Genomic DNA, 16,152 nt, shown 5'->3' with positions numbered 1-16,152 from the left:
AGTGAGAGGCTGTGCTGCTGGAGGACTAAGGAGCACAAGCGTTATCAGACACCAGGAGAAAGGTCCTGTGGTGAGGATAAAGAAGGTGTTTGGAGGAAGCCATGGGGAAGTAGCCCAGGGAGTTGTAGCTGTCATGCAGCTGTTACAGGAGGCACTATAAACAACTGCAATCCACAGGGCCCTGGGCTGGAACCCAGAGTAGAGGGCAGGCCCAGGTTGCCCCCAAACCTCCCAACTCCTGATCAGACACAGAAGGAGTTGATCCAGACTGTGGGGAAGATCACTCAGGTGAGCAAATCTGTCAATAAGCGCAGGACCCACCAAGGTAGAGGAGAAACTTTGTTACAAAAGGTATAAATGCTGCTGTGATTGTTTACCTAGCGAGAGACCTGTTTGGTTCTCTCCCACCATGCAATTGCTAGAGATAGTAAAGTATCTGACTTGCTGCACCCAACATGAGAGTGAGAACTCTGCTTTTCTCTGACAAGTTGGGGGCTCGTCTGGGATGGCAACGCCTCCAGAGACAACGACAGCTGCTGCGGATAGTTCCCCTTCGAACCCCATGGCACCACAATAGAGGTAAGAGACCTTTCTCCGACACAAATTACAGGCCTCCATCACAGCATCACATCTCTTCATCCACATCCCCCTCCTTTCCAAGGATGTGGGAAAACAAGGCATCCCTTACTTCCTTTTCCTGTCTGGACTCAGCCCCAGTGATTCCAGGTCTACTTTCTGATTACCTATACCTAGCCTGCAAACCAGAAGTTTCTTAAAGACCACTCTATATGAAAATACTCGCTTTTATCCTCACAGGTGCTGTGCAGAGTGCAGCAGGCCATAAAAAAACAGAAGGCACTAGCCATATTATCATACAGTTTTATATGCCGCGTCACCTTGTCTTCAGCCTGCCAAATGGGCACTCCACTACCATCTGTAACTGCATGATCTCTTGCCAGGCCTTCTGATATCAGAGGATGGTTTCACAAGCAATGGCAGGAATGGGAAGGTGGGACCCCCAAAAATGTCAGTGGGCACAGACACGCCATTAGAATTATGTCTTTAGGAGGGAATAAAGTCCCTGCTCCACCCAGCAGGTAAAGGCCAGATCGTCTTAGCACCCTGGACATTTCCCCCCTTTCCCTGGTGGTGTCCAAGAATCTGCTTCTGTGACTGTCCAAGGCTTGTTGAATCTGGGAATAGAACTCTTAGCAGCTGATATATTCACTTGGTTCTTCTGGCAGGCAAACTATGGGCACACGTCTGCCATCAGTGGCCCCAGTGCAATTGGGAAACCCCATTTTCAATTGGGAAAGCCAGCTACTATTTCAGGCACATTTCTTATGCCCACCACCTGTTAGGTAAACCACAGTGAGAATCGCCTCACAAACCTCCACTTACACAACCCCAACAGCAGACTTGCCAACACCAAACTGGTTATCCATGACCTATAGCTGTCTGGGGTAGCCAGCTTCCAGGAGGCAGTTGCAACCCACTTCTGGACTGGTACGGCCGACCTCAGTCAAGTGGTTTGACACTGAAGAATTGGAGCAAGATCCTTGCACAGCTCCATGAAGGTCTGCTTTGTCATTCAGAAGTTCTGGAGCCACTGTTGGTCATCCCAGGTCTGCATGACTGTGTCCCCACCACACTGTGCCAGTTCTTTTGCACCAAAAGCACCAATCTACATATGTTGAATCCTCAATAATTGTAGCATTCATCAGGTCTGTCTAGTCTGCTGTGAATGACCCTCTAAGTCCAGCTACCTTCTGCATTTTAGAAAATGCTCCCCAAATGACATCCAGTGTTGCTGAAAGTCTGCCCTGCTGGATAAATGATTCACCTGCAGGCTGGAGCAGCTCATGCACTGGATCCATGCCTTATGTGTGAGTAACGTGCAGAGCCGGAAGTGTCTCAGCTAAACATGGCAGGCTAAAACCACTTCTGCATGGGTAGCCAGGAAGAGCAGACAAGTTCTCCCAAAATACACCACAAACTAATTCCTAGAGCAGTTCCAGTTGCTAAGATGCTACGAACGCTGAGATACATGCCCAGAATCCTAGCACTAAACATGTGTAACTGCAACGGATGTGGGTACGGGGCATGTGCAACTTCTTGTGTGGAAGTTTAGCTAATATGTGCCTGCCTGTGGGCGAGCCAGAATGTGGGCACACACTGCACTGTAGACATACCCTCAAATCTTCCCTGAATGGTTCCAATTATTTCTGTTAATAGTACTGCAATGAAGGCAATTATGACTGGTTAGAAGCAGAGAGATTTAATCAGGCAGGAATTGATTGGATCTGCTTCCTACAAAATGTACTGCTTTAAAGCTCCTATTTAGTTATTTTCTCCCCCTTATAATTTCTTCCCTATTCAGGTTTGCTGCAAATTGCATTTTCAAATAAGCCAAGTACAAATGTCCCTCTCACACCAAGGGGTAAAGTTTCATTATATTAATGTTAAATTGGAGTTGCAATGTTCTGTTCACAAGCTCTGTCCTCAATAGTTAGCCCTTTCCACATCGGACTTCAAATCTTGCTGGTCAAACTGGGTGGCGAGAATTTTGCCTCTAGAATCTTTCATTAATGGTTCTTCTGAGCAGGGTATGGATTTGTAACAGTGTTTTTTTTGTCTATCAGAGGTCAATGCTGGTAGGACATTTGCTCTTCACTACTTCTGGTTATAGGTTTACTTGGGATTTCTAGATGGGGAAAAGCTTGGCTTTTGGGATCTCTTCAATAGAATACTGAAGACTGACTAATGTTTGAGGTGGATGTGTTTGGGGGTTTTTATTTTAAAACTTATTCCTGGAAAAAGGAATCTGTGTTCTCAAATGCCATGCAGGATGTAGCTGAATTAACAAAACAGACACACGGGTAGGGGAGGAGGAAAGCAGAAAGGTGTGCCAGCAGGAGCCAGCCCTGAGAAGTGGCTGCCTATTGATTTTACAAGGTGTCTTCATAACCGGTATTTCAGAGATAGGCTGCTCTATATTATTAAAGGCCTCTCCACAAACTTCTCCACCAAGATAAGGCCACTGGTGCTGAACAAAATTTGACCATAAGATCATTAATGTTAAGTGGTAACTCATTACATCTCAGTGAATAAGAGAGATTTTTGGCACTTGAAGAGCCCTTTTATGATCCCCTAGAAGAGGAGACTGCAAGGGAATGATGAATGAGAGAACTAAAAGGGAAAGCTCCCAGCTTCCTCTTCTCCCTTTGCTATTGACTTGTTTAGAAAGAAGACATGGGAATCAGATGGGTATGTTTTACCAAGAGAAAAACAGAAGTGATCAAAGCCACATGGTGCAATGGCTGGTAGAGTGCAAAACTTGACACTATTTTCTTTCAAAGAGAAAATCACCTGCCCAGTATAGAAAATGAACACTGTGCTGTGAGTAGCGGCTACATTCTAACCTATTGTCTTGGAACTCTCCAGCTTGGTGTAGCATACTTGCATGTTTGTCACTTCCCTACTAAGAGGCAAGTTCTCCAACAGCCCAGTTTAAAAGAAGCAGGGAGAACTCAGCCATATTTTTAAATGGTTTTGTGAAAAACCACAGAAAAGGACAATAATCTGGAGCCAAACTGAGGTGAAACTAATAATGCATAAGCAAAAATAGTCAACAAACCAATGGGCCTGGTTTTTCATTTACACTAAGACCCTTTTACACTGCTTTGGCAATGTAAGACAGCCTTAAAGTTATAAAGATCCCTATATAGTGCCAGAGCAATAAAGGGGCCATACTGTAAATAAGCATCTGACCTCATGTCTCTTCCTGGGGAGAACAGCTAGACTCATGAGGGCTTTTACTTAAATGCATGATTTTTACAATTCATTCTGATTTATGGGGAAGTTTTTGTATTCCATACATGTTTTTATGAACAAACTGGTGTTCATGAACTAATTTACACTCCATGCAGTGAATCATCTTGCCTGTTTCAATTTCTCCAGGTGCTACAGCTTCTTGCTATTTGTGTGCAACCGTGGATCCTGGTGTTCAGCAGGTAGCACAGAGAAGGAGGAAGGAAAAGTATGAAACTATACAGAAAGGCTGGCATTCAAACATCACTGCAAGCTCAGAGACACACTCCTTCCCGCAGAAGACTATCTGAACACACTTACCATCTGTGTGGACCCTCATGGCTGATGCAGTAATGTCAGTCGTGATAGTGAAGTAAGGAATCCACAGATCCTGCAATACAGGAAGTGTCAGTTTTACAGTCATCAGTAACCCTGGATGTAAGCTGACATGCAATTTTAACACAGGGAAATACACGCATAAATGCCTGCACAGAGAGATGAAAATGTCAGCCCTGTGTGGGTGGCTACAAATTTGGCTCTAAAGCAAACACTTTATGTATAACCAATTGGGATGAAAAGCCATGTTCTCTTTTCCTAACACTAGTGAAATAATACCTCCAGGAAAATAAGAAGGTGTTTGAGATTCTCAATATACAATATAGGAAATAGCAGATCCAGAACCTATTTGTAAAAGCCATACTTACTCCTTTTAAAGTTATGTTAATCTACAGCATTAGCACTCTTGACAGCAAAACCCATCTTACACAATAAAGACGAGACAATATGAATGCCAAGTAGAAGTGAGTTCTTAAAGGGCAAACAAAATTATAATGGAAACTTTGGGGATGCTTTGAAATAATCCTTTAAGACAAGGGTTTGCCCAGTGGGAGTTCTCCTTAGTGCAAGTCTCACTGTTACTTTTAGGAGACATTCTTATATATACACATCCCTACGTACACTCATTTTTCAGTCTCAGTGTCTTTACCGGGATGAGCAGTGAACAAAAGGTTCAAGCAAACCTTTGGGATCAAAAGGTGCCTCCAAAGCACTCAGCACCTTGCAGTAACAAGCTCTCTAGCTGCTCCAACTGTTTCATTCCTCTCACTGAATATTACATATTTTCCTATGTTTAAACCAAGCTTAGAACCAGATGAGATCCCACTAAGCTAGAACACAATACCATCAACGTGATTTATGAACTATTATTAAGAACCAACAAATACTTGGTGCCTGTATAATACACAAAAATAAAGGCCGTTCCAACCACAAAGAGCATTATCATTTAACAGTTAAAAACCTGTTGATTCATGGCCCCATCCACTCTGGGTAGCAACACATTATTGTAAACACTGTTTAAAACCACCCAAGGTGATTCAGTTCCCAGCTCGGCATAGAAACCCAAGTGAATATTTCAGATGATGCTAAGAGGATTCCAAATAGACTCACAGATTCCAAAGCCAGAAGGGATCATTGAGATCATCTAATCTGGCCTCTTGTATAACACAGGTCACAGGACTTCTCTGAATTAATCGCTGTTTGAACTAGAGTAGATCTTTTAGAAAATCATCCAGTCTTGATTTACAAATCGCCATTGATGGAGAATCCACCATGACCATTGGTAAGTTACTCTAATGGTTAATTAACCTCATTTTTAAAACATATGTTTTATTTCTAGTCTGAACTTGTCCAGCTTCAACTTCCAGCCATTGGACTGTGTTGCACCTTTTTTTGCTAGATCTAAGAGCCTGTTAGCAAATTTTTGTTTCCCATGTAGGTACCTATAGACTGTGATCAAGTCACCCTTAACTTCTTTGTTAAGCTAAGCAGATTGAACTCCTTCAATCTATCACTATAGGGCAGGTTTTTCATTCCTTTAATCATTCTTGTGGCTCTTCTCTGAACCCTCTCCAATATGTCAACATCCTTCTTGAATTGTGGACACCAGAAGTGGACATAGTACTCCAGTAGTGGCTGCACCAGTGCCAAAAAACAGGTTATATGACCTCCCTACTCCTATTCAAGATTCCCATTTATACATCTAAGGATTGTATTAGCCCTTTGGCCAAGGCATTGCACTGGGAGCTCATGTTCACAGGAGCATCTCTGACAAACACGCAGGTAAATGGATTACAGTGGAGCAAAATGGGATACAATCCCAGAGCTAGACAAATGCTCCCCTTACTGGGGTAGCTGGGAGGAGAGTTTTTAATCATGTGCTTTATGACAGTGATAGTGGAGGATGAGGTGACATTTCACATGTCATTAGTTTCACAGGCATCTTTCACAGTGCCTAAAAATGACAAAAAAGGTCCTGACCTACAATACAGAGAGCAGAAATGGGTTTATTTAACATTCAATGTGTTCATTCTTAAAAAGCCAATGCACATTTTAAAATGTTCACTGCATTTTTTAAAGCCCTTTCTGTGGAATGCATCTCAAAGGGTTACACAAACTCTTCTCCCAGAAGAGAGACTAGTTTAAAAGAATTACCAACTGGACTAGCGAGACAATAGTGAAAAACCATTTAGGTTTGTGGTCAGATGTACTCCTCATACCGAACCTGAGAGAGCTGAATTAGGCTACGCAAGCCCAAGAAGCCAATTAAGCAGCAAATGAAGTGGAATTAGGCTGGAAAGCCTTGATTAGAAAGACGAACATCTGTGAGGGATCAGCCAGGGGCTTCTATAAAGCCAAGAGGCTGGCAAAAATGAAAGGGGGCAGCAGGGAGGAAGTCTGTAGCCTCTCTCCCAGGAACCCCTGAGACCTAGTAGGCCTTAGAGAGATCTGACTAGGAGGCCTGAAGAAACACAGTAGGAAGTAATCCAGGGGCTCGAGCAATAAGGGGGGTGCCCTGCAGACCTCAACCACTTGTTACAAGACCCTGGACTATAACCCAGAGTAGAGGACAGGCCTGAGTTCTCCTACCAACCACTGCAGAGTAGTACTGCTTGGGGGAACGAACTAGAAGACTGCTTGGGTCACTGCAGGAGTGACAGGATCAAGGCTGTGGGCATGAGGACAACTGCCTGACGTACATGAGCAGAAAGACTTTGAAGGACTCCCCACTGGGAGGAGAATTACAGTGTGACCTTGCTGGAAGGCTGAGTCACAAAGCAGCTGTGCTGCAAATCTGTGAACAGGAGGAGACCTGCAGACGGTGGAAGAGAAGGAAGGGGGCACTGAACTGGCCAGACCTAATCAACACCAGAACACCAAAAGGAGGCACAACCCAGCAGTGAATGACATGGCCCTGACTCAGGCTCTCAGCCAAACAGGTTTAATGGGCAATCCAAACAGAAGTGATTAAACAGATATTTTACCTACCACATGGTTGGTCAAAATTCCATTAAAATGGCATTAAAGGTAAATCCTCCCTCCCAGCCAGGTGAAATGTAAGTTAATAGTTACAGCATGCTGTACATCAGGCCAGAATACCTAAACTATTATGAGCATAGAAAAAACAAACCTTTCTATTACAGTTCAACAGGAGAACATTTATTTCACATTACAGCAAACAAGGACGTTACCTCAATCTGTTTGTCTTTGAAGATATTGCTGATGCCACTGTTAAATGAAGCTCCAGAGAACATGGAGGTTATTGGATATGTCAAGTCTAGCACAGTCTTAAATACTGAATTCATATCCTAAAGGGAGGAAGAAAACATTTCAAAGGTGAGCTATATAGTATAAACCCACTGAAATCCTATTCATCTGCATTTGGGGTGAGGTTCTGTTCCAACTTTTAAAGCAAAGATGAGTGAGCTACTCTGGTGAACACAGTAATCAAAAAAACCAAAAACATAACAGCAAGGGTCACAAACAATATCTGCTTTGTTGGGTGTCACAGGTTAAAATAACTTCAACCTCTATATTTAGCTTCTATGGAGGATACTGAAAAATATGTATCTGCATTACTAGGCTTATGCAAAAGTCCACCCTAAAGTAGCAAAGTCTCTACAGCAGAAAAACATGGCTACTGCCGTTAGGTGGGCATTTCCCATACAATTTATTTCTGGAGACTGTGGAGTCTGGAAAGATTAGAGGACCTCAGCCCTTCCCATCTTCTTTGTCTGCTTAAGCTTGACACTAAAATAAGTAAGTTTCATTATATTGTGTAAGATCAGTCCCGTTTTTACATAGAAATGACAATATAAAGCTAGATTATCATGGCTGAGATGCAAGAGGATATGGTATATGTGGCTAGAACAGGGGGCTGGGTGTGAGAATTTCTGGTTGTATTCTTGGCTCTACCACTTGCTCATTAGGTCATTTTTGGGCAAATCTATAACCTCTTTGTGCCTCGGTGTAATTCAACCTCCATGGGTGATGTCATGCCTAATTAATTCATGTTTTAAAGAGCTGCCAGAACTTCTCTCTATCTTCAGTGTAACAGGCCCAAACTAGAATTAAGCTGTCATGGAATTTCTTTTAGTTTCAGATTTGCTAAATCTTTGTGCTAAGCAATGTTCCCTTTATTTAATTTACTAGTTTATTAATTTAATTTGAAAATCAGGAAGCATTCTATCCATTAGCATAGCGGCGTTATCTGGGCTTGAGTGAAATACAGGACTAAAGAAGCTTAATGTCTGAGTATATTATACCAAATTAAATTAAAATTCAATGCAAGTCATCTAAATATGCAAATGATATCATCCTACATACTGTGTTAATTTTAAATACCATACCAAGAGAATAATCCACAATTTTTTCTCAATAGTATTTTATTAGACAAAAATCTTTTTTCCCTTCCACATCTTTTCTGTGACTTACTGAATGGGGCTTAGGCAGGCAGGAACTGGGGCGGATTAACACAGACTAATGCAACAACAAGGCCTCTATGGCAGCAGTCCATTAAATGATTTTTAATCAACATCTAGTTGCCTCTTCACCTTAGCAAGGGTTTAAGAAAGTGCAGAACTAGCCCACATCTAGTCAGGGCAAAACTGGGAGGCAAGATCAAACCAGTATCTTAGATGTCTATACACAAATGCGAGAAGTATGGGTAATAAGCAGGAAGAACTGGAAGTGTTAATAAACAAACACAACTATGACATTGTTGGCATCACTGAAACTTGGTGGGATAATACACATGATTGGAATGTTGGTGTGGAGGGGTATAGTTTGCTCAGGAAGGATAGCAGGGAAAAAAGGAGAGGTTGCCTGAATATATTAAAAATGACATCACTGAAACTGAGGTGGAGGACAAGGAGAGAGGTTGAAAGCTATGGTAGGATATAAAAGGTAAGAAACAAAGTTGATGTCGTGCAGAGTCTACCTACATGCCACCTAACCAGGGAAGAGGTGGACAGGCTTTTTTAGCAACGAACTCAAAGATCATTGCCAAAGCCCAAGAGTGTGTGATGGGGACTTCAAAAGATACAATCGTGGAAAATAAAACAGCGGGCACAGACTATCAGTAAGGTTCGCTGGGACTGCATTGGCCACGAATTTATGCTCATAAAGTTAAAAAGCCACTAGAGGGAAGCTGTTCTAGAACTGGATTAACAAATAGGAGGAACCGTTGAGAATGAAGTAGAAAGAAGCTGGTGAAAGTATCATCGAAACATAGAGTGCAATTCCTAAGGAAGGGTAGAAAAGAGACAGCAAAATAGACGACATAGGATTTCAGGCAGGCGATTTTGGTAAAGCTCAGAGAGCTGTAGGTAAGGTCTCAGGAATCAAGAGAGGGAAAAAACAACTAGAGAGTTGGCAGTTTTCAAAGACACTAGGAAGGGCCCAAAAGCAAGCTATCCTGGTAGAAAGAATAGAAAATGTGGGCAAAGAGAAACCGGTGCTAGACCACAAAAGTCTTTTGCATACATCAAAATAAAAAGAGTAAAAAAATGGAAGACTAGTGCATCAGAATTACAAAGGAGGATATATGGCAAATACACGGAAGCCAGGCAAAATTAGAAAGACGACAACAATGAGCCTCAAACTAGCTAACAGGAATGAAAGGACAAGAAGACTTTTTATCATACATTAGAAGCAAGGGAAAACCAAGGACAGGGTAGCCCACCTCAGTGAGAGGAACAGTAACAGGAACTTGAAATGGCAGAGATGTCTTAACGACTTCCTGCTTGTTTTTGATCTTTCACGACGAGAAGTCTGAAGGATACACAAGTGAATGCTACGAGCGGGTAGGTAGAAAATAACAAAAAAAGTAAAGAGCAATAAAAATCGACTTAGAAAAGTTAAGCGCAAGTCACCAGGGCCCTAGAATATCACCTAGAGAGACTCAAAGGAAGTAATAGTAGGAGTACCGTGACCCTCTACTATTATTCTTGGAATATGGAGACGGGAGAGCATCAGAAACGCGAACAGGGCAATATGTGCCCATCTATAAAAGGAAATAAAACACAACCCAGGAAACAACAACCAGATAGTTAGACTTCTGGCCAGGAAGATAATGGTAAGCAGTAAAAAGAAGTCACGCACACTTGAAAGGTGAAGGGATAGGGAAATAGCCACATGGTGTAAAGGAACACAATCGGTGTCAACCTAATACTGAGAGCTTTCTGAAGGATAACGAGTCTTGTGGATAAGGAAGCGGTAGAATGGTAATCTAGAACTTATGTAAAGTGTGATATAGAGGGTTGCTTATAGGTATAGGTTTAACTTTGTTGGTAAGGGTCCATATTGTTTAGTAATGATACTGTTATTTCTGAGGGAGTGCTCTATTTGTGGTAGTTGGAGCTTGTTAGGATAGTGGTTCAAGTAAGCGATTAGTGGTTGTGTGATTCTTGTCTTTTGTTGGGAGTGACCATGGGTGGAGTCACCCTAAAAGGCGGGTCGGATCAGAGGAGGGTATCTTTTTGTCTTGGTCAGTTATATGTATTAGTATGGTAGGGGATATGACCAGTATGTATATATTGTTTAGTCTTTCTATTCTTAGTTGGAAGCTTAGTGATGGTTTTTAAATTTTCTAATGGGACTATACACTGAAGTAACAGTTGCACCCTTAGAGCCCCATCGAATGTATTACTGTCACTGATAAGTGATCATGATCGTAAAGAGGTTAGTTAGTTATTGATTCTCATGAACGGTCTCACAGATACGCGTATCGACAACCCGCCATGTAATACAATTTAGAAGGTGACTACATAAAGGTGTGCCATTGGCGATAATCATAGCTAGTAGTATTATAATGATCCCATGATCTGCTTGAAAGAAACTAATGGAATTCTCGCAGGTCTGGAGTTACCCACGCCTCTGTCAATATCTAGCAGTCACGATCAAGATTTGTGAGTAGAAGTACTTCTCTTAATTAAATCGTATCGCAGAGCAAGACACAATAACTGGAGCGATCGCATACCGACGGAGAGCAGCAAAAGCAAAATGATCTGGCCTGGACATTTGACGATAAAGCGTAGTAAACAAAGATAGTTACTAATAGACAATACAAAGGCTCCACTCTAGGAAGGAATCATATCATGTTTACAAATCAAGTACACAAGTAATGAGAAGAGACTTTGGCGACGCGAAGGAGTATCCTCGAGCCGAAACGTAGATCTAGGGGAGTATATGCTGCCGACCACCAAAGCTACTAATACGACTCAAACAGTCTATAAGGAATATCCGTTAAGCAAAAAAAGCAAATCGTAGATCTCCTGAGAGGTGCATTTCACAGGTAACACCGGTGTGTTTGCGCTACTATAAAAGTACACGAGACACGTCATTCGTAGTCGCACGTACCCTAACGCGAGCGGATGACGAGTTCAGCTGCCGGGATTGTGGCGCAGATTTGGCACGCGGCAGAACAAAAGAGTGAGAATATCTGAAGGTACCAAGAGAGTGAGCTATACATAAAGAATGATCAAGCTCTTGAAGTTAACATTGACCGGTCGTAGTGTTATAGGCTGAATCAGTACACTATAGAGCCTAATCAGCGTAAGTGTCTGCGTAATCAACAGCAAAGAGAGCGAGATATGCGACATTTGATAGACAGCATAATTTCTCGAATAGCGAAACGATAAAATGGCTCGTCAAACAGGAGAGGAGAAAACTTGTTCACCTTAGCCTCATGAATAGAATAAAACAATGGGGTTAAACGCAGCAAGGGAGATGTAAGGTTGGAACATTAGGAAAAAGTTCCTAACTGTCGGGTAGTTTTAAACACTGGAAGTAAAAGTGCCTAGGGAGGGTTGTGTTATCTTGCCATTCTCTGAAGATAATTTAAGAGTAGGTTAGATAAACTGTCTACAGGAATGGTCTAGGCAGTATTTGATCCTGCCATGAGGGCAGGGGACTGGACTCGATGACCTCTTCAGGTCCCTTCCAGTCCTAGAGTCTATGAATCTATGAATCTTGATTTCCATTCTCCTCTATCAATATACTACCTGCTCTGAGACAGTATGATTGTTAAAACAAAGTTCTATAAAAAGAGGTCAGCTAAAAGAAGCTGACTAGGGAACTCCTAAAACAGCTGAAATGTCTTAGCACAAGATAACAGGACTGTCAGCTTCACACCATTGCACACTTCAGTCTTTGAGAGGATGGAGAGAGTTTGCCAAACCTAATTATGAACATGATGGTCATAGCTCCAGAGTTAATAGTGAGGTAAGTTTTACACTTCAAGGAGGGATTCAACGTGTTATATGTGACAAATGCAGTGAATCCTTCCAAAATTAAAGTACTTTAAAAAAAAAAGTATACAATGATTTTTGAGAATATACCAGAAAATCCATTCGTTTAAGTTATAATTAAATTGTTAAATAGAACCTCCAAGAAATTTAGTGCCCAGTGTCATACCTATTTTTGTCCCTACTGGTTTTAGCAATGCAGACTTCCCATAGAGTAAATACTCACTGAAATCTGTACGTAAGGTACCATGGAAAAAATATTTTAGAATTAATGGTAATTAATTCTACTTCATAACAACATATTCTTATTCTTCATAACTGAAAGTTTCTCCTTTAGCTGAACTGCCCTCTTCCAAAGTAGCTACCATCGCCTATTGCTCTTCCTGGGGCTGAAGGCTGCCCTTAGCAAAGATGGCTCCCTGCCTGCCTTCAGCAGCTCCTCACAGCGCTCCCTTCTCTACTTTCCAAAAATAAAGAAGGCCGCTATCATCCCTGAAAGTGGCTTGGTTTCACTCCCAAGGCAGCGTCCATTTGTAAAGATGACATCTTAACTGTGTATGGCCTGTGGCCTCAGTATCAACTGATAAGATATGGCAGCCATTCTGAAAGATGAGTTCATCAGAGAGAAGATTTTATTGTTCACTCTCTGTTGAGGGATATATTTGCATTTTTTAAAAACAACAAACATGATCCTGAAACAGGTATTTTCAAAAACTATCTACTGCACCAGATCCACTCAATGAGCAGAGAAAAACAAGGGATTGTGAACAGGGGAATGTATGGGGTGCAAAAATGAAAGGAAACTGCGTGCCGGGTAACATGGAAGTCAGGAGACAGGGGCACCACTGAAGTGCATGCACCAGCTACTTTGTTTGGCTCTGGAGATACAAAACTGCCATAAACTCATTTTAATTGGCCAGAACACTGGCAACCAGAGTGTCTGGGTGAATCTAGCTGTATGAGCTAGAATTTAAAAAAATGATTCAAAGTTAATATTACATATTCATATTCTCTTCAGGTTTCTTGTTTAATGTTCATGTATAATACTTTAATAATTTGAAAAAACCCAACAAGCAAAGAAATTCCCAGGGAACATCTAAATTTAAGATTGATTAATGGTGGAGCGTACATGTCAATATTTTAGTGTAAACTACATTACATGGATGTTATCATTATTCCAAAACCAACCACTATAAACCCAGGAAATAAGACTGAACTTCAAAGAAATCCAAACAGTTCAAGGTCTGAAAATGCATGATTAGAGCATCCAAAAGAACCTTAACAACATTGTAGTGACATGAACACGGCGGGGGGTGGGGTGGGGGAGAGAAGGAGAGACTATATCATGTTTTTAAAAATCAGTTTAAGTTACTTTGGGACTATAAACATTCAAATGGTTTCACTACAGGGGACAGTTAAGGTTGTTTGGGTGCCTTTGGTCCATTTCCAGACCATAGGCATTTTTAGATTTCTTTTAAATTGAACCTTAGCTCTATATTTCCTAGGTTTATAATGCTTGTGTTGGCCTCTTACTGAAATTCAGTGAGGTTGTTGTTGTTTTTGGTTGACCCTCTCCCAATACCAAAAGAAAGGAGAAGAGCTAAAGAGAAATGAGGATCTTGAGCTGACAGTCCCCAGGGCCAATGTGGAGAGGCCAACACTCCAGGTTAGCCTGACTGACAGGGTGGGCAAGCCAATGAGAGAGTCAGGAGCCCGAGTCCCCTCCTCTGTGTCAAGTGCAGCTCCCCCAGCCAGGATAGGGCAGAGCTAAGGGGACAGCAGCAGACAGAGCTGAGTTGGAGGCAGAGAAGCAGCCAGCATCAGAGGGGCCAGAGAAGCAGCCCAGAAGGCAGAGTGGAGCTGGAATCAGAACTGGGAGGGAGGCAGGGCAACAGCACTGAGCCAGAAGAGGCAGAGCTGGAGCTGCCTGGAGCTGGGGAAGCACAGATCATCCGTGCCTATGGTGAGTCAGTGCTGAGCTACAGTGGGGAGCTGGGGGGCCAGCGGCTGGATGGCAGAAGCCAGACATGCCACAAGTAACACTACTGTTGAGCGCAGTGAGGGGCCGGAGAGAGTGAAGTGGAAACCTGGACAGGGGGCTGAGTGGAAGGAGACGTTGCCAGACAATTGGGCCTTGAAAGTTGGCCGGGGGGGCAGGGGAGAAGGAAGCCAACAGGGGGAGGAGCCAGTACTGGGGAGAAGGGTCCCAGACACCTAGCGCCCGAGGGCGTGTTGCCACCACCAGAGCAGGCATCTGACCCACAATATCACCGCAGTGCAGCCAGGTCCTGAGAGGGAGGTGAGGATTAGTCTGTGAACTTTCCTTACATCCCTGAGATGACTGTTTGTGGTGTTCCCTGTGTCCATAAGAGAGGATTCCTTATTTCCTTTACCCTTTTCCATTTTATACTTATTTTTCTTACAGTTTCTGTTTCATAAATTATATTTTGTTTGAACTTAATGTTGTGCTCACTAGGACAGGGAAGTAGGAGAGAGCACCCCAGACCCCCAGTCCCTGTCCTAAGTGACCATGACAAGATTGGTGGTTCAGCCTCCCAGGAATCTTGGGCCCAGCCTTGTTGGGGTTCCAAGGATTCTGCTGCACAGGAGAGCGCCCTCAAAGTCAGGCAGGGCTCTGGGTAACGGTAGTGGGAGTAGGGACTCAGATCCTTTCATTAGCCAATTCCACTGGGAAATTGCAGGAGCCAGGAAAGCTCCCCACAATAGCGGGACCATTCCCCCACTTACACTTGGTTTGGGGATTCCTGTAGTTACAACATCTGGGTAAGGCATTTTAACCTGACAGACAAGACTTCTCCATCCTAACTCCATAATACTGTAGTTGTCTGTGAGCGAAGAGCGCGGACGGGATGAGAGCGGAACCGGCGCAGGTGAGCGTCCCTCACCGATCTCCTTGTGTGCGACGTGAGCGCGGCTCGCGAGGTGAGCGGGCGCGGTTAACGGTGCTGCGAGTCGACGCTGCGGCGTGAACGGGAGCGACGCCGAGGATGTGGCAGCGACGGGAGGGAACTCGAGGCGGCCATCCGACTGTGGACAGAGGGAGCGCGAGGTAAGAGCGGTTGCCTCTGGAGGATGCGCTCGACTGGCGGTGCCGAGGGCCCGGGGTGCCGCAAGTGGCAATGACGGTCCTTGCCGTGAAAAGTCTCCGGCTCGAAGCAAGGTTGCCGACCACGTCCGCGGTCGAGAGCTTCCAGGCGCCGGACGCGACGGGCCCTCGGGGGCTGAGTCACAGGCCGGTTAGGCGCGCTGCAACCGGCCGTGCGGATCGTCTGCCCTTGGTGCAGCTCTGCCTGCGTGCGGGTCGTAGAGGAGTCGGTCCGTAGGCTTAGCGACTTCGACCTCGGAGAGAGGGAGCAGCGTGGGGCTTCCTTACAGCGTCGCCTCGCCCGGTCCAGAGGCTCGCGGTGCTGACCATGGCTCGGTGCGAGGGGGCGGCGTCGATCACGTTGCTGGCTTAGTAGCGTGTGCCGGCAAGTGGTGCTAATGCCGTTCCAAAGGAGGCCGGAGGCTAGGCGCCCCGTCCTTTCGGCGCGGCTAAATGCCATTGAAATGGGCACGTTCGAGATAATGCGATTCCCCAGGCACTATCAGAAGGATAGGAGTCTCCTGTCGGCATGCCTATGAGGCCGAACACTGCATAAGCCCGGCGAGGCGCGGCAGGCTACGGTAAACCGGGCCGGGGTAGGGAAGAGGCCCAGCCCCGGATAACGATACTCCAAAAACACTAACATATATACAT

At 44.0% G+C, this 16,152-nt stretch overlaps 1 protein-coding gene across 9 annotated transcripts in view; it reads right to left on the bottom strand.

Moving 5' to 3' along the window:
- Window positions 1-16,152, bottom strand: part of PNPLA7 (patatin like domain 7, lysophospholipase) — a 557,191-nt gene that overhangs the window by 72,878 nt on the left and 468,161 nt on the right. For 8 of the 9 annotated variants that reach the window (XM_075060490.1, XM_075060494.1, XM_075060491.1 and 5 more), the window contains 2 exons: window positions 7,338-7,454; window positions 4,132-4,201 (listed from right to left, as the gene is read on the bottom strand). In XM_075060490.1, the coding sequence (XP_074916591.1) occupies window positions 4,132-4,201; window positions 7,338-7,454 (187 nt within the window). Of the gene's footprint in view, window positions 1-3,890; window positions 4,022-4,131; window positions 4,202-7,337; window positions 7,455-16,152 lie in introns of those variants that run through there. The other variant, XM_075060495.1, reaches the window with a different exon arrangement.

Source organism: Chelonoidis abingdonii, chromosome 24 (genome assembly GCF_003597395.2).
Source record: "Chelonoidis abingdonii isolate Lonesome George chromosome 24, CheloAbing_2.0, whole genome shotgun sequence".
Taxonomy (NCBI): Eukaryota; Metazoa; Chordata; order Testudines; family Testudinidae; genus Chelonoidis; species Chelonoidis abingdonii.
The sequence above is the reverse complement of the archived record's forward strand: the minus strand, read 5'-3'. Positions and strand labels throughout refer to the sequence as shown.